This window comes from Podarcis liolepis, assembly GCF_965112155.1.
Source record: "Podarcis liolepis genome assembly, chromosome: 7".
Lineage (NCBI taxonomy): Eukaryota > Metazoa > Chordata > Lepidosauria > Squamata > Lacertidae > Podarcis > Podarcis liolepis.
The window spans coordinates 26581300-26605996 of NC_139561.1; the positions used below are offsets into that span (position 1 = coordinate 26581300).

Below are 24697 nucleotides of genomic sequence, written 5' to 3' on the forward strand. Positions count from 1 at the left end.
TTGTACATACAACCACAGCAGAGTTCCTTTGTTTCAGTATTTTATCTATGCAGATAAGTCAATAAATGAAAAGATTCTCGGACCATTATGCTTGTTTAATGAATTACCAATACACGGGGAAGTTGGGCTTTAGAGATATGGGGAGGAAGGAACTGAATCAGTCCAGATTTTCATGCTGGATTTCTGTTTCCTCTCCTTAAGGAAATGACCAGAAAGGTGTGAAGGAGGAATCCCCATGAGCAGTCAGCTGCAGTCTTCAGCTTCTACCCATCTCTGGAAGAAGGTGGCGTCTTCTCATTCATCCTTGCTGCCGGCCTATAGCTCATACTTAATGCAATAAAGTCTCAAACGCAACCCCCAACCTTGATGGTGGTGTCTAATTCTCTTCACAATTACTTTGCAACTGCTCAAATGCTTCAAATTTAACAGTTTATAGAAACAGCAGTGATGGAGCTGACATCATGTCATGTGAAAACAATGGAAAGGGTCACAGTTCAATGGCAGAGCATCTGTTCTATATGCAGAATGTCTCTGGTTCAATCCCCGGCATATCCAGGTAGGGCTGGTAAAGATTCCTACCTAAAGCCCAGGAGAACTGCTGCCAGTCTAAGATAAATGGGCACATGACCTGGCTTGGTATAAGGCAGCTTCCTATTTAAATCAGCCCTTTATTTAGAACCATTAGGTCTAGCATCTTACTTCATATTTGGAAGACGGACCAGAACTCATTGGTAGAAGACATGTTTTGCATGCAGAAGGTCCCAGGGACACCAGAGAGGACCTGTAGCCGAAACCTTATTTGGAGTTGTTTGCAAATATTTTTGAAACAAATGAATATAGCTTGTTAAAAATAAGAAGAATTAACGAAGTATCTGTACTAGTAATTGGTTTTTTCTGGTGGTAGGCAACACACTTGAAGCATTCAGCTTAAAGGAAGGTTGTGGACTAATACAACCTTCCCTAACCTAGAGCTCTCTAGGTGTTCTCAGACTCTCTAACTCTCATTATCCCTGACCATTAGCCATGCTGGCTGTGGTTGACAGAAGTCCAATGATATTTGGAGGGCTGCAAGATCCCCATCCCTGATTTAACAGATCAGGTTAGGGAAGGTTGGACTGACATCAGTTGAACGTGGTACATGACCCCTCTTAAAATGCCCAGCAATATATGGAAGGCTGAAAGTTCACCACCCATTCTGCAATGGGACAGAGGCTTTTTGGTGGTTCGGAACCCAATGAACACACAAATGGGGTGTAGGCTAAAGATGTTATTGCACAGCCCAAAGAAAACCACAAAGCACTGCAATTAGTTTACATCCCTCAGATTGCTGTGAACCCTATCAGCAATGGTCATGAGTCCTGAAGGTGGAGCTTGGCTGGTACACAGCACTCTCGGTGGATAGCATTTCATAGACATTCCACCAGAAGAGGTGTTCTCGGGGCTTGTACACTTTTGTGTATAACATAGTTTCTGGGATAACACATCAGCTACCCACCAAACTGGAAGACACCTGGGCAGGCAGCCAAAACAGTCAAATTCTAAGTGTGGGTTCAGCAGAAGCCTATCTTAAATATTAAGATTCCCGCATGGTGACATAAAATCTGTGAGAAACCACTATTTTATGGAATAACAGGATAGGAACAGAAGTAACCCTCAAAGCCTTTCTAGACATGAAAGGAACATTGCTGTGCACCTCAAAACAGCAATGATTTCCTGCAACATCCCAATATACCGTCCCTGACTTAATGGATCGAGTTGGGAAAGGCTGAACTAATATTCTCATGTGGGGAGTGGCAAACCTCCTGCAATCACTCTTAAAATGTTTACATTAGTTATTCTGGCTCTGGGTAAAAACAGTCTTTATGGGCTGAGGGAGGGGAGCATTTAGGGTGACAGTAGGAGGTTCCTGTCAGGAGCTCATCCTACACTCGAGTAGGACCCTGGCAGAGACACATGCCCAACTTCTAATAGTACCTCAGAGCCAGATGGACGGATTGACAAGGTGGAGGCCGGGCTATCAGGAAACTAGTGGTCTGGAAATGTAATAACCAGTTGCTCAGATCTGGAGAAGGCAGAAGCTTTTTCCCCATCAGGGTGTTCGCTCAACGTTAGTGGACTCCCATGCCCAACAACTCTTGAGAGCCAGTGTGGTGTAGTGGTTAAGAGCGGTAGTCTCGTAATCTGGGGAACCGGGTTCGCGTCTCCGCTCCTCCACATGCAGCTGCTGGGTGACCTTGGGCTAGTCACACTTCTCTGAAGTCTCTCAGCCCCACTCACCTCACAGACTGTTTGTTGTGGGGGAGGAAGGGAAAGGAGAATGTTAGCCGCTTTGAGACTCCTTAAAGGGAGTGAAAGGCGGGATATCAAATCCAAACTCTTCTTCTTCTTCCTTCCAGAATTATTCTTCCCCTGTTTGCCCACCTTTCATTTACCTGCACTCCCTTTTACTTAAAACCAGAGATGACCCTTGGCTGTTGGCTTCCTCCTCTTCCCAGGTCTAACATTTGCCTTTGTAGAACTCAGCAGGGAAGAGGCTGGAGAAAAATCTAGAATTAGTTGCCTCTGTCTATCATCGGCTCTGGCACCACCTGCTGTTGGCTCCCTGCCTTCCACCCTAGAGGTTCCAATGGGCACAAACCACCATGGCCCTAGACCCAGTGTCTACTTGAGGCTGGATTGCCCACCAGCCAATAGGACATACGTGCTCTCTCTCTCCCTCTCAGCACCCAATGGACAACATGCACAGTTGATGTCACAATAGCTGCACTTCAGAGTGTCCCTGGCAGGCCTTCATCAACAACAGGCACTCACCTTGAGCAAGAGGCCCCAGAGATGGCATGGGGCCGCAACAGTGACTTGAAGAGCAGGCCCTCTTGAGGAGGTGAGGTGAGAGGGGCATATGCAGGTGGGCAGCATCTTCTGCCATTGATGGTGATGTCCTTTGTGTGAAAACTTCACAAGTTCCTTAACACTGTGGTCACTCTTCCCTGGGGTAGAATCAGTTACCCAGAGCTTCACAGACACACACTCCTCCCTTCACGCAAGCCATTCATGTTACCACAACTGAATGAAATGTTGCGGCCAAGCAGATAACCTGAGGAAGAGGGCCCATGAGAGATGTAGCACAGGAAGCCTTGGCTGGAATCCAGATTGAAAATGAATCCAGAAATCACTTTAAGTCAATAGTGCCTGCTTGCTGCTCTAGCACCATTTGCAGCAAGTCTCATTTTTGCTCAAAAATCTTGGGGAAATTTTCCCCATGTTATAAGCTAATTTCATCCTGAACTCTCTTTAATGCCGGCCATCAGGGATAGAGGAAATTCTTGTTCTGTACACATTTTAGGCAAACTGGCTAAATTTGTCATTCTGAGGCAAGTACATGGAACTAAACACAGCTGTCATTCAAACTGCTGTTCAGTTAAAAAGAAAATCCATCGAAACCTGTATTTTTTTTATAAGGAGATGTGTAACCCCCCCCAAAACAGAATCCCACATTTTTAGGGGTATTTCATATGAAAATATGCATTGTAGTGGGAAAATTAACAGCTGTGCACTTTATGGAGGAAATGTGTATTAAAAATTGCAATACATAGAATTTAAACATTATTTTGAAATATATTTTTTTAAGAAGAAGATCTTCACAGAATGAGATTAAGTGCACTTATTTTTGAAATCATGCAGAAATGCCACGGAATGGAAAGGGACTGATCTATCCATCCCTATTTGTCACTACAGAACAGACTATCTGGGAAGTGGCAGAGTCCCCTTCATTGGAAGTTTTTAAGCAGAAGTTGAATGGCCACCTGTCAGGAATTCTTCTGTTGTGATTCCTGCATTGCAAGAAGTTGGAGTAGATGACCTTTGGGGTCCCTTACAACTCTACAATTCTAAGATTCTATACAACTGTATAACTGATCTCTCTCTCTCTCTCTCTCTCATGACAGCTTCCCCTTCCCCTTCTCTCATCTACTTCCTTTATCCTGCTCGTTATGAGTTCCAGTCATCAAAGGGAGCAGCCAGAAACCTTCAAACCAAGACCTCTTGGCTTAACCCAAGGTAACCCCCCAAGACCTCTTATGCCAAAGAACTAGGGCCATCTTATCAAATGACCAGCTGTTGTCTCCCTGACTTCCTCCCCTCTCCCTGACTCCAGGTCTAGCAGAGATGTATGAGGAAGAGCTGCTCTATGATGCCACCCTCATAGCTGATGGACAAAGATTCCCTTGCCACAGGTAGGCCTTGATTTTTCTGAGCAACATGAAGGCTGCCCAGAACTCATTGTTTGAATGTAAAGGTTGCACAAAGAGCATCTCAGGTTCATCTGCCTTTAAAAAGAAAAGGGGGGGGGATCAAGTAGGTGAGGGCAGGGAACATTTTTTCAACCTTAAGGTCATATTCCATTCTCAGCAATGTCAAGGGGTGGGAGTCAGGAGTAGGTCAGTAATAAGTCACACGGTGTCAGGAAGTTAACTCTTGATTCAGAGAAACCAAGCAGTTCAAGCCTAGTGAACACAACTCTACCCGGTAGCTATTACCTCAAGGAAAATCACTTGCCAGGACTGAAGGTCCCCACTGTCCCACAGCTCTCTAAGTCTCCTCCTCCACTGGTTCCTTCTCAAGCAATTTGAGGTCTTGCATGTCTTTGCTCCACCCTCTTCATATCCCTTTGGGTTCTGAGAGACCGGGGGGGGGGGAGAGAGATGGTCACAGCAAGAGGGAGAGACAGCCTGGCTTCATCCCCAGCCTGACTCATCTCTGCCTCTTGGCCCCTTCTCCTCTCCAGCCTCCAATTCTGCCTCTGCTTCTGGACTGCTGTCTTCCACAGTCTCCTCCCACTCACTAAACCGTTCCCTCTTCAGCTCCCAGCACCTCCTCCTCTCAATCTGCTCCCTCTTCTCCCTCTGACCACTCATCATCATTCCACTACCACTCCCCGGGCTCTGAGCCTTCTTCCCTTGAGGTTCCCCAGTTGGTGCCTCCTACCAGTCCTCTGCATCCAGCCAGTCCATGGCAAGCAACCTTCCAAGGGTTTGAACTTGGCCTCCAGCAATTGCAGTTCTCTCTTTCCTTCCCTGCAGAGCGCTGCTAGCAGCTATTAGCCCCTACTTTCGGGATATTTTCATCAATACCTGGAAAGAATCTGGTGGGAAAGAAGTTCTGCTTCAGGAGGTGTCTCCATTCGTCGTCGAAAACATTCTGAAATATATCTACACAGAGGACATAACACTCACCCCTGAGCTGGCGCCACACCTCTTTGCTGGGGCCAACCGCTTACAGATCATACCGCTGCAGAACCTCTGCTGTAGGTAAATCACTGCATCTTTCTTCTCACACCATGACTGTGCATGCAGTTCCACAATTTGACAGCTGCAATGTACATCACACCATGAGCATGCAAATTCCAACTTGGGTGGCTTTAAAAGAGATAAATTTGTGGAGGATCAGGCTATCAGTGCCACTAATCCTGATGGTTATGTTCTACTTCCACTATTGGAAGCAGCATACTTCTGCATGTCAGAGTGCTCTTCCCTTCAAGTCCTGCTTATCTGCTGCCCATGGACATCTGGTTGCCCACTGTGAAAACAGGAGGGTGGCCTAGAGGGACCATTGGTCTGATCCAGCAGGACTCTTCTTATGCTTGTAGTGCATAATATCTTATCAGGATTCTTTTAGCCCAGGAATGGAGAACCTGTAGTGCTACTGGACCACCAGACCCCATCATTCCCATCAATGGTCAAGGATGATGGGAACTGGAGTTCAGCATCATTTGAAGCAAGGTCCTTCAACCTTGGAGCTTCAGAACTACAGCTCCCAACATCCCTACCATTGACTATCCTGGCTGGGGATGATGGAATTTGTAGTTCAAAAAACATTTAGGGACTCAAGGCTGAAAAATAAAGTAAGGTCACAAGTTAGTCACACCTGCTTTAGCTAAATTTGGAATGAGGAGTGAGGGATAATGAAGAACTGCTGCAAAGAGACAGCTTCGAAATCTGTTGTTGCTGTCTCATGGAACATTGAATATGGACACAAATGGAGAATCTAAAAATGTCTACAAAATTCTGGTGTTTTTTATGATTATAAGAGTTATATCCATAGAGAAATCCAAAGGAGTCTCCAACCAGTTTTTGCTGCAATTTAGAGAGTCTTTGTCAAGGCCCTTGGACTATGGATACAACTATGGGATTTGTATTTGTTACATGGCCAAAGGATCTTCAGGACTACTGTATTTTTTGCCCTATAGGACGCACTTTTTCCCCTCCAAAAATGAAGGGGAAATCTGGGTGCGTCCTATGGGGCGAATGCAGGCTTTCACTGAAGCTTGGAGAGCAAGAGGGGTCGGTGCACACCGACCCCTCTCGCTCTCCAGGCTTCAGGAAGACATCCACAGCCTAGGCAGCCCTGCGGGAGTTCCCGCAGGGCTGTCTAGGCTGCGGATAGCAGCCTGCTTCCCGGAGCGCCGGGCATGCTGAAAGCACAGCACCCGGCGCTTCGGGAACACATCCGCAGCCTAGGCAGCCCTGCGGGAGGTCCCGCAGAAATAAATTTTTCCTTTATTCCCCCCCCCCCCAAAAAAACCTAGGTGTGTCCTATGGGATGGAGCATCCTATGGGACGAAAAATACGGTAATGTAAAATCATGAAACAGCGGGTTGCCATATTAGCATGCATTTTCCCATAAGCAAATTCCTGCTGGATCATCCAGTCTCCCGGATCTCAGAGTGGCCATCCACATGTCTAGATAGGAAACTCACAAGCAGGACGTGGGTTCAAGAGCATTCTTCCCAGTTGTGATTCCCAGAAGCTGGAATTCAGAGGCATACTGGCTCCAACAGGGGAGGTAGAACAACAGAACCATCATGGAGGGTAGCCATTGGCAGCCTTATGAATTTGTCTAATCCTCTTTCAAAGCCTTCCAATTGGGTGGCCATTTGGCGGCCCTGAGGCTAACCACCAGGTTTCATGGTGGGAGTCATGCTGGTTCCTCTGCTCCACAGGCCTTCCTGTTCCTTCTTTCGCCTTCCAGGTTCCTCGGGAAAAATCTCTCTGTGCAGAACTGCTTTGAGATGTATTCTTTGGCAAGGACGCATAAGAGTCCTGCCTTCCTCCATGCGGTCATACGCTTCCTCACCAGAAAATTCAGCCAGGTCTGCGAGCATGAGAGTTTCCGCCAGCTGGACCTCAGCACACTCATCACCCTGATATCCTCCAGCAACCTTGAAGTGGCTTCAGAGATCAAGGTCTATCGGGCTGTGCGACTCTGGGTGCAAGGGCAATCCAGCAAGCATGGCCCTTTGCTAGGAGACCTGATGCGCCATGTCCGCTTCCCACTCTTCAGTCCGGAGGAGCAAGTCGAACTACAGAGGGACTTGGAGAAGTGGAAGGACCTCAGGCTCGAGTGGAAGGTGCTGGATGGCGAGGAGAGGTTTCGTCACATCAAGGGCCTCCGGCAGGGCATGTACAAGCCACACATCCTGTGCATCGACACCCAGATGTGTGAGTACCAGGAGCTGGAGAGTGAAGAGGCCCACATGGGCTGCTATGACCCACAGACCGAACTGTGGGAGAAGCTTCCCGGCCTGCAGTCCTTGACGCATGCGTGTTGCGCCACAGCTGGTGAGAAGATCTATGTCTCTGGAGGCATCTGTAAGAACTCTTACTCCACCGCTGTCTATGAGTTCAGCTCTTTCAGAAGCCAGTGGCTGCAACTCACACCCATGACTGTGCCCAGGGCTGCACATGGCTTCCTGTTCCACAACCAGAAGCTCTACGCCATGGGGGGATGGTGTCAGTTCCAAAGCTTCCTCAACTTGGCTGAGGCTTTTGATCTCACAACAGGGACGTGGGCTACGATCGCAAAGCTCCCGTTTGCCCTGAGCCACCCGGCCTCGAGCGTCTTCCAGAACAAGCTGTACCTCCTTGGTGGCGCGACAGGAGTTTCTGGCCAGTGGCTGTTCCACAAAGGCTTCCTGATCTACGAGACCAGCTCCAACACATGGACACAGGTGCCTCTGTCCACGGGTTTCTTTGCTGCAGGAGCTGTGGCTGGGGACAGGGGGATCTATGTAATCGGGGGGTACATCGAGAAGAAAATGCGGGACTGGGTTGAAGGGCTCCTCATCCCCGAGAACCGCCACAGCTCTCGCAAGTGCTTCTTGGTCAACGAGACTGGCAAAATTAGTGGCAACATTGGTATGCCCAAACTGCCGTGTGGGGTTGCCAACGCAGGGGTAGTCTCCTGCGGGAAGCGGATCTACGTGTTGGGTGGGGAAGACTTAACCCAGCGCTACAAGATGATTTACTACTGGGAGCCTGGAGAACCCCGCTGGCACCGGTGCACAACAGAGATCCCTACCACCCGTGAGGGCATCAGCAGTTTTGGATGTGTGACCATGATGAGGCCCATCCCACATATCCGCCAGCTTTTCCAGGTCACCGCCCTTGTCATTGTGTCTGCAGCAAGCAAATAGCCATCCCCCTGGTGGTCCTGAATGAACTTTCGAGTTAGCAGAAACCAGGCAGACACATGCAAATAAATTATAGCAAAATTATGGATAGTCACCTACTGACTTGCTGCGAGACTTGGTCTGCAATGCTGTGAACAGCAGAACGCTTCTTATTGTTATCAATATAATTAATATTATTTTCTATTAGTCATGTCCATTGCTTTCAGAGTAAGACTTAGTTTTCTTTTCTTTTTCCAGCTCTCCAATATTCTTTTTAAGGTGAGGTGATCAGAAGTGTGCACCGTATTCCTAGTGTGTTTGCACCATAGATTCGTGTAGAAGTGTTATGACATTGACAGCAGTCAGGATGCTGTCAGTGGCTACCGGCTGGTTGTCCAGGAAAGCATAAAGACAAGGAAACTTTTCTTACCGTCCTTTTTTTATTTCATTTTTTTAAAATGATATTTATTGAAAAAAGAATTTTTAAAAAAATTATAAAGAAAAAAGACAAAAACAGAAAAATAAAAATAAAAAATAAAACCATCATTTTCAAATTCTCCACTTTCATTACCTTCTTTCCATGACCTCCTCCTCCTCCCATCTCTTGTATATTAATTAATAATTATCACAGCAAATCCTTTCCATAATTCATAATATTCTGTCATTACATTACCTTACTCTATTTTCATCTTATCTTATAAAAAACCTTAAAATTTAGGACTTAAATCTTATTTTTACCAACATCTTATAACCATTACCTTTTTACCTAATTCTTTAAACATTTTTACAAGAGCCAAGTAATTTCATTTCACCATTTTTCCAACGTTCATCAATTTTATAAAACATTCCTAATGATAGAAAAAAGAAATAAAAACAATCCAATCTTCTTCCAGCATCCCCTCCCCCCGGTCCCGGGATTGTCAGTCCTTTTTATCCCATTAGTCTGGCACATTAACCTGGTGATCTTATATCCGAGGCCTTCAAATCTCTTCCATGTCCCTTCCGCAGCTCTTCTTCATATTTTCCTTTCACTTGTGGGAACTCCAGCTTGGTAGTGTTTTTGACCCTTTTCAACAAATCAGCCCCTCTCCCATAGTCCAGACTAGACTCCATGTGGTATTTTTTTCAAATTCCCTCCAAAATTGGAAGCCCCAACAACTCCAAGCCTCTGACAGTCCATTGCCAGACTCGGAAAGTCCAAACATCCCTGCATAGTGGGGTCAGTCCAACCCCCCATTTCCAAATCAATCCAAACTTTGTCTTTCCAAATCTGGTTTTTTCCAAGTTCATTTGTCAAATCCAAAGGCTCATTTTCCTGCTGGGCCAAAAGTCCCTCCATCTCTGGCGCCCAAGATTCTGCAACATCCTCTTCTCTCATCTGCTCTGTCAGGACACACTCCTGTTTAAGTTCCTGGGTGGGCTTCATATAGTTTCCCACTATCTGTTCAAATGTTCTGGCCGCATTAGTCATCAAATCCGTCTTCTGACTTAACTGATCCAATAGGGCATTTATTTTACAGAAAGCACCCAACAGTGCTTCTGAAAACATTGTCCTGCAAGGTCACAAGTCCTTTCCCACGGTTGTAATCTGTGGCAGCTGCAAGCTCCCTGGAATTTGTTACAATTTCACAGTCCCCCTCTAGGGGGAAAACTTCTGGTTGTTCTTTCTTTTAAGGACAATAGCAACAAAGTCTCTTTTTTAAAGATATTTTGTCAATATTTGTTCCTTTAAAATGCGAAAGGAAACAGTGGAATCACAATGTTACTCTTCTTTTAACTATCTGTCAAAAACATTTGTCTCCAGTCAATGAGCTTCAAAACGTCAATTTTGACACCCCACTCCAGGGTCAGGACGGTGGAAAGTTACTTTACTTTAAACTCACTTCTGCAGGTTTAAACAGTCCAAAAAAGACCCCCCCTTCTTCTCCTGCTACCGAAGGGGGGTTCAACGATTTTAAATGGTGAAAACCGAACCTTTAAAAGTGATTTTCTAAGCTCTAGTGTACGTTATCTTTGCTTTCTTCTGACTACAAGGAAACGGAAGGCTGACTTCCTGTTTAGACCTTCCCATTTCGGTACCAAATTAAGGTGAATTTTTAAGTCCAATTCCTTTCTAATCGCCAGTTCTTATTTGAAGTCCAATTGTTCAATGTTTAAGTACTCACGGGTGATTATTTTAGATGCCAAATTGTCCCAGGAAAAAGGCAGCGCTCTCCGGCAACGGCTATGCGGCTTCGCTCCATGGAAAAAGCAGTTGACTCACAGCACCGCGTCACTTCCCCCTCTTCGCTTCGGAGCCCGTTAGTGGGTTCCTTTGCGGGTTGGGGGGGCGCTAAGGGTGCCCCCCGAGTCCCACGGTCACAGGCTTCATTCGCCTGTGATTTCTAAAAGGGTCCCCGCTTCGCCGCAGCGGAAAGGACCTGTTTCACGCAGAGCTGGTCCCTCCAGTTCAGAGGGAGTCCGCCATTACCGATGGCGCCACCCCTGAAGTCCGTCCTTCTTTTATTATTATTATTATTATTATTATTATTATTATTATTATTATTATTATTTCAATGTTACAGAGAGAGGCTATAGAACCCAGCCTCTTTGATAATGGCGTCCCAAGTAAATCTCCAGCCCCTGTCTTTCCCACTTCCTCATTCATCATCATCATCATCTCCTCCTCTACGGGTGCTGCTATTTGCCCTCTGTCTTCGAACTCTTTGCTCTCCTACTTTTAAGGCTTTCCAGGTTCTGGGAGATGGCAGGTCCAGAATGCTTTCTAATGACAACGTGTCAGCTGGTTGTTGCTCTAGCTCTCCCATAATTTCCCAACTTTCCCCCTCATCTGCCTCTGGGTTGTTACTTACCACAAACCACTGTTGTAAATCTATACTGTCTTCCTCTTCCTCTTCCTTGGAAGTGTCAGGATGGGGAGGCAGCCTCCACCATTCCTCCTCCTCTACCCTGTCCCTGACAACAGTTTTATTTCCAGTCCTTGTCCTCGTGATCCCTTGTGTGAAATTTACCTTTTTCCCCCCACAGCTGCTGCAGTTGATATCTTTGTTGACCTATCTGTTACAACCTTGTTCCTGGTTAGTCAGCTCCAGTTCAGACCCCATGAGTGTGAGAGATCAGGACACCCACACATGTCCATCACTTTACACCTGCTTCTTTGAATCGCACCTGCCATTTTACTTGCCCATTCACCCAGTTTGGAGGAGTTTGGAGCAAACTTGGCTACTTTGCTGCTCACCCAAATTCTAGGACATTTAAACAGCTTGCCTCTTTGTTGTGACACACACACACTCAGTCTAAGCGAGAGTAATTAAAATAAACTATTACTACAGTATAAATCCTCTTTTGGATGCTCCCTTGATCTCCTTCTCCAGCTCAAGATCACCTGGGCATTTTGGTCAGGACAGTGGATCATACAACCCCAGTACTGAATTGTCATTTACAACAATTCTGTGAAGGAGTCTACCCTTTTGGGGATTGCAATCACTAGAAATGCCCTATTGGATGTAAAGAGAGACCCTCATCTCCAGGAAGCCCTTCTCCATCCTTCCCAGAGATAACCATGTTGTTTCCATTTCACCAGAATTCTGTTATGTCCAGACCAAGCATTCCTGCTCATCTCTCTTGGAATCATACCTGATAGGTAGGGTGGGAGACATTTTTTCAGTCTGAGGGACCCATTCCCTTTCAGGCCACATTCTGGGGGCCACATGCCAGAAGTTGGCAGGGTCATAGGAAAAAGTGGGCGGAGCAATGGCAGTGAATTATACCTTTGCACAGTAGGCTGGCTTCTATATACATTCACACAGCCCTCACTATCCTGATGAGAACAGCATCACCATGAGTTCTAAGACACATTCCTACTAGGAAAAACATTCAAGGAGGGTGTGAAGCAGGACTGGTGAGGGGAGTGGCCTGGGGAAAGCTTGTGTGGCTGGAGAGGGGTTGTGGTCTGGAGAGAGTCACAAGCGCCAGGCAAAGAAGGAGGAGGAGTAGGAGGAGGAGGAGGAAGAGGAGGAGGATGATTTGGATTTGCTATCCCGCTTTATCACTACCCGAAGGAGTCTCAAAGCTGCTAACATTCTCCTTTCCCTTCCTCCCCCACAACAAACAGTCTGTGAGGTGAGTGGGGCTGAGAGACTTCAGAGAAGTGTGACTGGCCCAAGGTCACCCAGCAGCTGCATGTGGAGGAGCGGAGACACGAACCCGGTTCCCCAGATTACGAGACTACTGCTCTTAACCACTACACCACACTGGCTCTAGAGGCCTAGAGGGGTACACATGGCCTCTTAGTAGGGTTGCCACCCATCCTGTATAATACCAGATTGTCCCTTGTAAAATTCTATGCTAGGTATTGATTCAATACAGGACAGTTTGTCCTGTATTTCCCCTATTTCTGTGTGCACACATTCTCTCTCCCTCCCTCCCTGCCTCTTGTTTCTTTCCTTTCCTTTTTTTCTCCTCACCCCCTCTCCTTATCCCACCTCCAAGGAGGAGCAAACGAGGGCAAGGCATTCATGTTGTCCCTTCCAGTCCCCTACACCTTCAGCATGGGTTAAGGTGCCTATCCAAAGAGCTGCAGCCTGGGAGTGTCGGGCCGCATCCCTCCAGTGGTGCAGCATGGGGGTGGGCATAGGGGCAGTTGCCCCGGGTGCAAAATTGTTACAGGCGCAAAATTTCAACACTTGGTGCTACCTCAATACAGCTGCATGCATCCATCACTGGGCTCCGTGCTTCTCCATGTAAACCAGGAAATGACCTCTCCAGACAATGGAATGACTCTTCTTATTTCTGTGGCTGCAATCTCCTGGATAACGCAGGTGCTGTTAAGCAGTTGAATACACATGCATACTCCACCCAGTTCCATCCCTTCCATTCCCCCCTTTAAGTAGCCCTGGGCTCTGGCAACCCATGCTACACCACTGCGTTCCTCAGAGACAAACAGATTCCAAGATTCTAGAAACAAGCGGTTTTGTGTCAGTGTAGCTCAGAAGCCCCAGTTATTAACATAGTTATCTACAGGATATTTGAGAGAGGAGGGTGAGGGAGAAGTAGCTCCCTATAAGGCTTGCCCTCCACTCCCAATGTTTTTCTTTCCTTCAGAAGCGTAACATGTGGAACAAAGCCTGTTTCCTCATCAGAATATGCCCGACTATTTATTTATTTTTGTCCTGGCCTGAACGTACAGTACTGGATGTGTTTGAAAGCTCTGGGTAGCAAAGCAGAGACAGGTTTGCAAATTCATGAGCACGTGTGTCTGCGTGTGACAAATTCCAGAGTGGCATCAGGGTTGGCTGCAATAGAATGCAACTGATTGCTTTAAAGTCATTTCAGCACCAGGGGGCAGGGACAATTGCCACCCCACCCAGCCCACAACCCAGCCCGCTATCCTATCCTGTATTTTGCCCGAGCAAAGGTGGCAACCCTACCCCTGGGTTTGAGGTTCCCCGGCCCTCTCTTACACCACTTAGATGGAAAATCATACAAATTACAAATAAAAAACTGAACACAAGTAAGTAGGTAATGACTGGTCCTTATGTTCTATACCTCTCGGGAGTTAAGTGCCTTCAGGTTTCTCAGGCAGATCATTGCTGTAGAAACCACTTTGCAAGCTGTCTGTGAGCCTCACATCCACTAAGGGTTCACCACCTCTATGGCTGTCAGTGCAACCGACGTCTTTCGGAAAAGCTCTAGGATGGGCTTTTTGGGGACCTTCATGGTGGTGCAGCCAAAGCCGCTGAGTCCCCAGCTGGTGAATGGCAGCCTCTCCTGGCACTGGACCCACTTAGGGGCTCCCAGTTCCCAGTAGTAAAGAGTGTTATAATATTCCTCTTCGTTCTCTCCTTCCAGGTTGTTATACATGTAGGTGTTCTCCCCACCCAGCACGTAAATGCGGTGCTTCCATCGCACCACACCGGCCCCCGCCAGCTCTATGGGCAGCCTGGGGATAGTGACTCTCCTGTCCAACTGGCCATCTTCCCCCAGAAAGAAGCACTTCCGGGTGCAGCGCAGATTCCCTGTTTCCGACCAGCGCTGGTTGTGCCTCGTCCGGCTCCGGACGTAGCCCCCGATCACATAGATCCCGTTGTTCATGGCCACAGCGCCAGACCAGTAGCACTCGTGGTCCAGGTACACTTGACTCCACGTGTCAAAGCTTACTTCGTAGATCAGGACCTTCCGGGAAGCGTACCATGAGCCGACGGTGTTTGTGACGCCGCCGACCAGATAGAGCTTGTTCCTGAGTGCCGCCGAGGCAAAGTGGCTGAGCGCAAAAGGCATCCTTTTAATCGGGGCCCAGAACTTTCTCTCCAAGTCGAAGCACTCCGCTGTGTCGAGGTAGTCCTCGTACTTGCACCAGCCACCTATGGCGAACAGCTGCTGGTTGCAGGCGAGGAAGCCGTGGGAGGCCCTGGCCACAGACATGGAAGGGAGCTGAGTCCAGCGACCCCTTAAGGGGCTGTACTCGTGCATCGTGTCCGAATAAGAGTCATCCGTGTGGACCCCTCCGGTGACGTACAGCTTGTCCCCGACGGCCACACAGCGGGCGCAATACAGGCATTTCAACAGGGGCATTTTTTCCCACGTTTCAGCCTGCGGGTCGAAGCAGCCGACCTGGAAGTCCTTGGTCTTCAGTTCTGGGCCTTCCATGTTGAAGAGGTCCACGCAGATGATGCAGGTGGAGTACATCCCTCTTCGCAGGCCTCCGCTGTGCTGCAGCCTCTCCTGGCGGTTGAAGCGCTTCCACCGCAGGCGGACGTCCCTGTGGCACATCAGCTCGGACTGGACCACCCTCAGCTCCTCCTGGGTCAAGAGCGGGAGGCGCACATGCGTCAGGAGCTGCCCCAGGAACGGCAGGCGGCTGGCGCTCTGGGCCATCACCCAGCGCCACACGGCCCGGTAGACGGTGAGTTCAGAAGAGACCACCAGACTGTCCAAGGAGAGGATGCTAATGAGGGTACTGGGGTTCAAGTCGGGGAAGGTCTTGTCCTTGATGGAGAGGCGCTTGAAGTTCAGGTTGACCAGGATCTTGGCTTCTTGGAGGAGATCAGGGTCGCTGTGTGCGAAGCCCAGTTGGTAGAGCGAAAGGCAGTTCTCTGGGGAGATGTGTTCCAAGAGGTATCTGGGGCGGACAGATGGGAAGGTAAAAAGGTAAAGGATCCCTGGATGGTTAAGTCCAGTCAAAGGTGACTATGGGGTTCATCTCACTTTCAAGCTGAGGGAGCCAGCATTTATCCACAGACAGCCTTCCGGGTCATGTGACCAGCATGACTAAACCGCTTCTGGCACAACGGGACACCATGACAGAAACCAGAGCATACGGAAACGCCATTTACCTTCCTGCCACAGTGGTACCTATTTATCTACTTGCACTGGTATGCTTTCAAACTGGTAGGTTGACAGGAGCTGGGACAGAGCAATGGGAGCTCACTCCGTCGTGGAGATTCAAACCACCAACCTTCTGATCGGCAAGCCCAAGAGGCTCAGTGGTTTAGACCACAGCTAAAAAAGGACACACTGCTGCAGAAGATGAGCTAGACAAGATGCATATGGCCACATCTGCACAATATTATTTAAAGCAGCATCGGGAGAATTTAAACAGTTTCTCCAAAAAGAACCTAGGAAGTGCAGTTTGTTAAGGGTGCTGAGAGTTGTTAGGAGACCCAACTGATGGAATATGCTGAATTAGCAAATCTAACTAGTAAAATTAGAGATCAAGATGAGTCTGTTTCTCAGCAGGATTGGAAAATGTTTGTAGATGACTTTAAAAAAACATCATTGTAAACATGTTGAAACACAAGCAGGTTTAGAGTAAGAGCAGCAGTAAAATACATATCTGAGAATACTGTGGAGGAGGTAATATATAGAATAATTATAATATACAGCAATATTAGAAAAATTGGGGAAACCATGGAGGGCTGGAAGGGAATTCAAATACTAATTGAATGTTAATTTGAAAAAGTTGTACACTTTGTTTTTGTTTTGTTTTTTTGAAAAATCTATAAATAAAATTTATTTATAAACTGAGAGAGTTGTTAAGAGAGCATTATTCCCCTCCCAGAGCAATAATTCCTAGAGTTTCCTGGGAAGAGGGGTTGACTATTAAACCACTCTGTGCCTGTAATCAGAATATAATAGCAAAATCCAAGTGTTCAGGCTGAATAATATGAATGCAACTCTTTGGCACACTACATCTTATCTGGAATTGTGCATGAGCCCTGCAGATGGCACTCCTGACTCATGGGGGAGAAATTACTTTGGTTCACGCTTTAAAGTCAATCTACCTAATCTACACTTCTTGAATCTAAAGGCAATGTGAAAACATAGCCATTTTTCAACAATTGTGTGAAGCAGTTCTCCAGTCAAAAGGGGAGCATCTACATTATTGCTTGCAAAAGAAAAGGGAAAAAATGCTTACAGAATTGCGTACCAAAATGCATATACCTAGGAGAAAGGCACTAAAAAAAGGTCTGCCAATTTTCCCGCAAGCTTATAAAAAGAAATTTTGATACGGAAATGGGGCAAACTGATGGGTGGAAAATCAAGAAACTGAGAAAAATGTACCCTATTGCTTAAGCATGTGGTGGAAGTGCACTTGATTTGAGAAGGGAATGTCTTTGTATCCTAATATTCCACTTCCCCAGAATCTGCAATAGCTTGAACATATAGCAACAACCAATTTATGTGAGTCCAATTGACGCACGGCCATGCAAGTGTGTATCACGGCAACCCAGAAGCAGCCAGAAAAGAGGGTGGAACAGGAGGCAGAAGGAGGTGGGGCAGGGGCATAACAGGGAGGAGTGGGCTTATGCATGCTCCACCATCACACGCAATGACCGGGAATGCAACTACCACGCAAATCAGGGGTTGTCTGTAGTTACACAAGAGGCAGAAAGGCCTTATTACAAAGGGGTCCTCCTTTCACATCAATTACAGGCAGAGAAGATGGAGATACACTTTCCGTGCAATCTGCTCCTGTTTACTGTTCTGATCGGCTTGTACTACTGACCAACCTGTGCCGTTAACTTGGCCGGTTCATAAAGATGTCATGTCACTGGCTTAGGTAAAGGTAAAGGGACCCCTGACCATTAGGTCCAGTTGCAGACGACTCTGGGGTTGCGGCGCTCATCTCGCTTTACTGGCCGAGGGAGCCGGCGTACAGTCATGTGGCCAGCATGACTAAGCCACTTCTAGTGAACCAGAACAGTGCACGAAAACACCGTTTACCTTCCTGCTGGAGTGGTACCTATTTATCTACTTGCACTTGATGTGCTTTCGAACTGCTAGGTTGGCAGGAGCAGGGACTGAGCAACGGGAGCTCACCCAGTCGCGGGGATTTGAACCACTGACCTTCTGATCAGCAAGCCCTAGGTTCTGTGGTTTAACCCACAGCGCCACCCGCATCCTGCCACCTGCCACTGGCTTAGCTGACATGTAATGGACAACATGGCAATAATTGTACGGCAAATGTGATGTGCCTTGTCTGATTAATTGGGTGATTGTGAGGTGGCATGAAAGCTGAAAAGACCCTGTGTTCATTACAGTTCCCATCCCTTTATGGAACCGTCCTTTATTGCAGTAGAATCAATGAAGATGGGTATCATTTTGCTTGAACATTGGTTGCCTTTTTACTTAATAAATTCCCTACCTGAGAACAAACGGAGTGAGTTGCACAGGTCACTCCCTGGACAAGCGATACAAAACAAGATGGGCATTTCCCACTAAGGGGCCATTGCCCAGGGCTGGAGGATTTGTTTTGCAAGTGAAAGATCCCAGATTCAATCCCCAGCATCTTCAGGTAGGTCTGGGAGAGACTGCTGCCTGAAACCCAGGAGAGCAATCACTGCCACCCACTGTTCACAGTACAAAGCTAGGCAGTCACTGATTTGACTCACTGTAAAGCTGCTTCCTGATTAAGCCGGCCCTTTGTTCACAAATGGGAGGACTAGAATCTTGCTTCATATTTAGGGATGGACCATAGCTCAGAGCATCAAGTCCAAGGTTTGATCCCAGCATCTCCAGATAAGGTCAGAAGAAACCTCACTCTGAAAACGCTCGAGAGCTGCTGCCAGCCAGTGGAGACAATACTGAGATAGATGGAACAATGGTCTAACTTGGTATAAGGCAGTAAAGAGGATTCCAATGTTCAAAGACGCAGCATTATTTAGGGATTACCTGGAGCAACTCTCGAGCAGTGGAAGGATTTGAAGCCTGCTGGCTGCTACAAACAGGTCTTGGGCCATCTCCGGCACAACCGCAATCTCCTCCGTGTAGCAATAGTTCACCACAGCTTGGACAATGGAGGGCTCCATGTCTTGCAGCAGAACCTCTCCATCCTTTGACTCCCGGAAGGAGTTGGAGAACATGGCTCGGAAGTAGGGGTTGATGGCAGCAAGGAGCATCCTAAACGACAGGAAGGGAGGGATGTGTCAACATTAGGAGGTCAGGGTATCAATCTCTAATTCAGCATTCCTTAGCTACCTTGAACCATGTGGAATCTCTGTCAGCAGACTTGGGCTACCTCACTGCTCAGCCCTAACTCCAAACCATTTATGAGCGAGTTTAAAAGCATTGACTCACAGTGTAGACAACCCTGATCTAGATAGACCAAAGGTCTGACTTAGCATAAGGCAGTTTCTAATGTTCCTGTGTCTACCAGCTCCCATATTTTGTTTCTAATTATTGCAGCCTCTTGTAGCCTGGGGGGAAAAAAAGAATGATGACCCCACTTCTGACCATTGTTTGATTCTATAGGAGTTCCCCTAAACTGGGGATGGGGAGGCCTAAGAACCTCCAGATGTTGGTGGACTACAGGTCCCATAATTTATTTTGTTTGATATTTCATAAAACGTATATGCCCACTTGGTTGTAGGAAAAACCTCATAGTGATTATGGCTGATGGGAACAGGAGCCCAGCACCCTAACCACCCCATACCTCATGAGTACATGGATGCTGTTTCAACCATGGTAGAGAGTGACCCAATGACCCAATGCGAGTAGATCTAGGAAGCTTAGCACAAGAATTTCCAGGATTATGCTGGAAAGAGCTATATAGCAAAGAATGTCAACAGGGCATTCTGTGTGTGTTGCCCTAAACCAGGGATGTCAAGTCCCAAGGACCTTCCGATGTTGCTACAACTACAACTCCTATCATGCCTGACCATGAGGCATGCTGGCTAGACTGAATTGATTTGGAGTCCAAGTAAGCATGCATGTGGTGGTACAATGGTACCTCGGTTTACGAACTTAATCCGTTCCTGAAGTCCGTTCTTAAACCAAACCCGTTTTTAAACCGAGGCGCGCTTTCCCTAATGAGGCCTCCCGCCACCAGTACCCTTCCATCATTTGGCTTCCATACCGAGGTGAAGTTCACAAACCAGGACACCACTTCCGGTTTTGTAGAGTTCATAAACCAAATAGTTCGTTAACAGGCCTGTTTGTAAACCGAGGTACCACTGTAATTACAAGGAAGAGGAGCAGGTGGTGATGAGATCAAGTCACATGCAGAGGGAACCACATGGAGAGTGTCTTGCCCAGGGGCCCTTCTAAACCCAGAGCAGGCCCTTTGCCTGCATGACGAATAGTAACCCCAAAATGTATAAATAAATACCTGTGACAGGGGAACCGTTCGCCTTTGGCCACGATGGTTGTGTCGCAGAGGAGCTGTTCCTGGAGAAGATGATTCAGCCCTATAGGAAGAGAGGGAATGTGTGCGATGAGACAGAGCAGACAGCCATCAGAAGCGAAGCCTTATTAGTGGTGCGACCAGTGGGGGCTGCCCAACTTTTGCAAATAATTTCTCCCAAACAGAATGCATTTTTTGGTACTGTATGTTATTAACAGTGCTTCCTTCCTGGGGAAAAGCAAAGGCACGCATATCCCTAAACATTTTGTATGTAGTATCTTCATACTTTTGTCCATTTACTGTATTTATTTTTCCCAATTTGAACTATAAAATGGTGGTTTTCTTGAGTCAAAATGAGAGTACCCCCAAACATTTTTTTAGGGGGGGAAGCACTGGTTATTAATACTTATGCATGATTTGCTATGCACACTTTGCTATAATATACATATATTAAATGCTTTCCCCCCCCCCTTTTGCTGGCAGAAAAATCCCAATATTTGGAGAAGTGCAAACATGAAAGGACAGCTGTTCCTTGCTTTGCATACTGTTTCAGGAAGCTGCAAATGTGGTTGCTTCACATTAACACGTGCACCAAGCTGATTTTCTTCTTACCTCTGCATTAAGTAATGTGGTCCAAGAATGGAATGGATGTTACCGTCCCATTAAAAAGTTTCCACAATGTTTTTAATTAAAGAAAAATCATTATTGACATTTATGCAGGACTGGAAACTTCTTATGGACTTTTTTGTGTGAAAGAGAAAATGAACTTGTAATATCTGCATTTGAAGATTGAAAAAAATACCAGTTTATAGAAGATAGAATGGTCGGATGTTAATGTGTGAATACTATATGTAGCTGCAGGACAAAGAACTGAAGGTCTTTTTATTTTTCTCTATTCTCCCTATTCTTTTCCCTTCCAACGTTTTTTCTTTCTACCTTTATTTCTCCCTCCCCCACACTTTTTAAAATATTCTTCCCACCTCTGTTCTCTTTTAGATGAAATATTTCAGTGTACTATAAAAGTATACTATGCAATAGATATGAATTTTTGTATATCTTTGGACAAGTATCAATAAACATATTTCGAGAAAAGAAAACAAAGAAAAATAAAAGTATCCATTGCTATGGGCTGCATTCCTTAAAACACAACTACAGTTGTACCTCGGGTTACAGATGCTTCAGGTTACAGACTCCACTAACCCGGAAATAGTACCTCCGGTTAAGAACTTTATATCAGGATGAGAACAGAAATCGTGCGCTGGCTGTGCAGCAGCAGTGGGAGGCCCCATTAGCTAAAGTGGTACCTCAGGTTAAGTATAGTTTCAGGTTAAGAACGGACCTCCAGAACGAATTAAGTTCTTAACCCGAGGTACCAGTGTACTAGGAAATAAGCCCCACTGAACACAACAAGGCTTGCTTCTGAGTGAACATGAAATAGATGGTAAAAAAATCTTTCCCAGCCATGGTGGGCTCAGATATCAGGGGACCTACCCTCTCGTATGTACTGATTCAAAGACTTGTGTTCCTCTCCAATGGTATCATCATCTCTGTCCCAAGGTGAATTCATCATTGCACTCCTACTTGCTCCCAGATAGCAAAGCTGTATTGCAAGTCATTCCTGCTGGGGGGGGGGGGGGAGGGAGACACAGAATAAAGATGAGAAGAGGTCATTGGCAAGAAATCTGAATCGGAGACTCCCAGTCAAGTGCAAGATGTAGGCAAAGACGCAAGTTTATCAGAAAAGGGCCATTGATGACTACTGGTCATGGTGACTACTCTCTGCTTCCATGGTTGAATGCAGTAATGCCTCTGAATGTCAGTTGCTGGGAACGATAGGAACAGGGAGCGCCGTTGTGCTCAGGTTTCCCATGGTGATTTGGTTCACCTCGGTTAAGAACAGGATGTCATTGGCTTGATCCAGTGAGCTCTTCTAAAGTTCCTCAGAATATTAGAAGATCCCTGCAAAGACTCATCTAGCATTTTGCTTCACACATTGATCAGCCCCAATCTATTGACATGAGTCCCCTGTTTTAATTCGTGTGTGTTGTGTTAGTTTTGTTACATATTTTAGTTATGGGTTGCGTGCCCCCCAGTCTCCAAGGAGAAAGGTGATCCAAGGGTGCCAGAGGTCTGTTTTCAGGTTTGGGTTTCCTTGGAATGAAAGTCCATGAAGACTGTGGATTCTTTAGAGCATGGGTAGGCAAACTAAGGTCCAGGGGCTGGATCTGGCCCAATCGCCTTCTAAATCCGGCCCGCGGACGGTCCAGGAATCAGCGTGTTTTTACTTGAGTAGAATGTGTCCTTTTATTTAAAATGCATCTCTGGGTTATTTGTGGGGCCTGCCTGGTGTTTTTACATGAGTAGAATGTGTGTTTTTATTTGAAATGCATCTCTGGGTTATTCGTGGGACATAGAAATCCGTTCATTTTCTTTTTAAAAAATATAGTCCAGCCCACAACATGGTCTGAGGGACAGTGGACCGGCCCCCTGCTGAAAATGTTTGCTGACCCCTGCTTTAGGGCATGTATGGTTTTATTTACATATATATACCGCCTGAGCTTAGGATGGAGGGACTCACAACGTTAACACTTCAACAGATCTTGGGCTCCCCATTAAGTTTCTAGAGAGGGTCCTGAAGGCCATGGCTTCAGATTCAGCACGTGAAGCCTTTGAGTCTTTCCAGATTGAGACACAACTACTGGCTCCATGGCCCTCCCCACAGGGCCTGCAATGTGCCTCCCATCCCAGTTATTCCTATCAACCCACAAGGCTAATCCACATCTCCATAACCCCACCTCTGTCTGGAAGTCCGGTGTGCAACCTGATCTTCCTTCCCCCAAGCTTTGCCCCTCCCAGCCTGAACATCACCTAGCCTCCAATTGGTCCAACTGGCAGAGGTGTCATAGTCTGTTTTGCTTATTGTGCTCTGATTCGTTATTCTCCAACTGTGTGCCTTGCATGGGTGGGGAGGGGGCACACCTGGAGCCTCATTAAGGATTAGGAGAGGGGAGGTGTAGCTTCAGGAAAGGAGGGGCGGGGCTTAAATGGACCACAGAACAAGAACAAACAGCTTCAGAATGAATTTTTTCAGAAAGGGGGAGCATCATTGCAGACCCTCCAAGTGCCCCTATTTTCCAGGGACAGTCCCAGATTTACAGAAGCAGTCCCAGTTTCTGATCTGATGCCAGGATGTCCTGCTTTTCCTTAGGATGTCCCTATTTTCATCAGAGAAATATTGGCTGGTATAGTAGAATGTCCCTATTTTCATCGGAAGTTATAGAGTTATGTGACCCCCCCTCCCGAGCCAAGGAGATAATTAACCTTTAGAAGACATTAGAAGACAGCCCTGTAAGTTTTTTAATGTTTGATATTTTATTATGTTTTAATGTTTGTTGGAAGCTCCCTAGAGTGGCTGGAATATAATAATAATAATAATAATAATAATAATAATAATAAAATAATAATAAATAATTTATTAAGGAGTAGGACATTGCTATTTTCTTTGAAGAAATGTTGGGTGGTGTGCCACTGGTTGGGCCCTGCCTCATGATCTGTTACATTTTCATTGGGAAACCTGTGACTCTCTGGATGTTGTTTGTCTCCATCATCAGCCCCAGTACAACCAGTGGTGAGGGATCATGCAAGCTGTAGTCTAGCAACATCCAAAGGGTCACAAGTACAGTGGTACCTCGGGTTACAGATGCTTCAGGTTACAGACGCTTCAGGTTACAGACTCCGCTAACCCAGAAATAGTACCTCGCATAAGAACTTTGCTTCAGGATGAGAACAGAAATCACGCCGTGGCGGCGCTACAGCAGCAGCAGGAGGCCCCATTAGCTAAAGTGGTGCTTCAAGTTAAGTACAGTTTCAGGTTAAGAACAGACCTCCAGAATGAATTAAGTTCTTAACCCGAGGTACCACTGTACCACACGGCTACTAGCCACTATGTCTCCATTCTGCCGTCATTGTCTGAAAAACAGTTGCTAGGAATCACAAGTGATGAGAGTTTCTGTTGTGCCCAGGACCTTTTGGGGGAGCTTCTTGAAACAGATATCTGGTTGGCCACTGTGAGAACAGGATGCTGGACCCGTTCAACCACTGGTTCAGGAAGGCTATCCTTAGGTTCTCGTGGTTCATGGTGCTATTTTAATGCTATTTAGTGCTTAGGTTCATCCTTACTGTAGTGTCAAGGTTATGCAGGAGGATTTCACAACAACATAGAGTGTATCTTCTTTCACTGCTTCCAATCCATTTCCTCATTCTCAGGCTCAAAATAGAAACAGGGGTTTCTATGAGAAACTAAGGGAAACTGAGAGATACATCCTTGTAGAGAAAAGATTATTCAGATCTGCAAGGGGAGGCAAAGGGGGAATCCAGCCTTGGACAACCAAGAAAGCAAACAGTCCAGCGGTCAAATCCTGTTGGGGCCAGAATGAAGTAGGATTGTCAGCAGAGCAGCAAAATAAACAAGCAAGACTTGTGGCCCTGGGTGCAAATACACAATCACAAAAGGGCTTAATGTTCAATAGATGATTATTTTTTTGGAATGATCACATAGAGACATCACCTTGCCAACAAAGGTCCGTATAGTTAAAGCTATGGTTTTCCCAGTAGTGATGTACGGAAGT

At 46.5% G+C, this 24697-nt stretch overlaps 2 protein-coding genes and 1 long non-coding RNA gene across 4 annotated transcripts; 1 reads left to right on the top strand and 2 right to left on the bottom strand.

Moving 5' to 3' along the window:
- Positions 1-74: 74 nt before the first annotated feature.
- Positions 75-2712, bottom strand: LOC310711461. The gene is made up of 2 exons (XR_014528461.1): positions 2433-2712; positions 75-794 (listed from the first exon to the last, which is right to left on the bottom strand). It is a non-coding gene; the product is annotated as an uncharacterized lncRNA (long non-coding RNA).
- A 60-nt stretch (positions 2713-2772) lies between these two features.
- On the top strand, positions 2773-8551 carry LOC310711278 (kelch-like protein 38). Its single transcript, XM_083513040.1, has 5 exons — positions 2773-2881; positions 3945-4056; positions 4154-4232; positions 5079-5306; positions 7027-8551. Exons 2-5 carry the CDS (start codon positions 3990-3992, stop codon positions 8468-8470), a joined length of 1818 nt encoding a protein of 605 aa, XP_083369166.1. The 5' UTR covers positions 2773-2881; positions 3945-3989; the 3' UTR covers positions 8471-8551.
- Positions 8552-13962: 5411 nt separating this feature from the next.
- On the bottom strand, positions 13963-22971 carry LOC310711785 (kelch-like protein 12). 2 transcript variants are annotated; one of them, XM_083514053.1, is made up of 5 exons: positions 22865-22971; positions 21561-21687; positions 20055-20133; positions 18620-18847; positions 13963-15566 (listed from the first exon to the last, which is right to left on the bottom strand). In XM_083514053.1, exons 2-5 carry the CDS (start codon positions 21637-21639, stop codon positions 14081-14083), a joined length of 1872 nt encoding a protein of 623 aa, XP_083370179.1. In that variant the 5' UTR covers positions 21640-21687; positions 22865-22971; the 3' UTR covers positions 13963-14080. The 2 variants fall into 2 exon arrangements, with proteins under 2 accessions (XP_083370179.1, XP_083370180.1); XM_083514054.1 differs by having other exon boundaries at positions 21561-21690; positions 22865-22917.
- Between the last annotated feature and the right edge of the window lie 1726 nt (positions 22972-24697).

What these genes read in the sequence shown, in the direction of transcription:
- LOC310711785 (XM_083514053.1), bottom strand. Translation starts at nt 21,639, where the DNA reads ATGATGAATTCACCTTGGGACAGAGATGATGATACCATTGGAGAGGAA. An exon ending in GAATCAGTACATACGAGAGG is followed by an intron (nt 20,134 to 21,560) that starts GTAGGTCCCCTG and finishes CTCTTCCTATAG; the next exon opens with GGCTGAATCATCTTCTCCAG. An exon ending in GAACGGTTCCCCTGTCACAG is followed by an intron (nt 18,848 to 20,054) that starts GTATTTATTTAT and finishes CCTGTCGTTTAG; the next exon opens with GATGCTCCTTGCTGCCATCA.
- LOC310711278 (XM_083513040.1), top strand. Translation starts at nt 3,990, where the DNA reads ATGAGTTCCAGTCATCAAAGGGAGCAGCCAGAAACCTTCAAACCAAGA. An exon ending in ACCTCTTGGCTTAACCCAAG is followed by an intron (nt 4,057 to 4,153) that starts GTAACCCCCCAA and finishes CCCTGACTCCAG; the next exon opens with GTCTAGCAGAGATGTATGAG. An exon ending in CAAAGATTCCCTTGCCACAG is followed by an intron (nt 4,233 to 5,078) that starts GTAGGCCTTGAT and finishes CCTTCCCTGCAG; the next exon opens with AGCGCTGCTAGCAGCTATTA.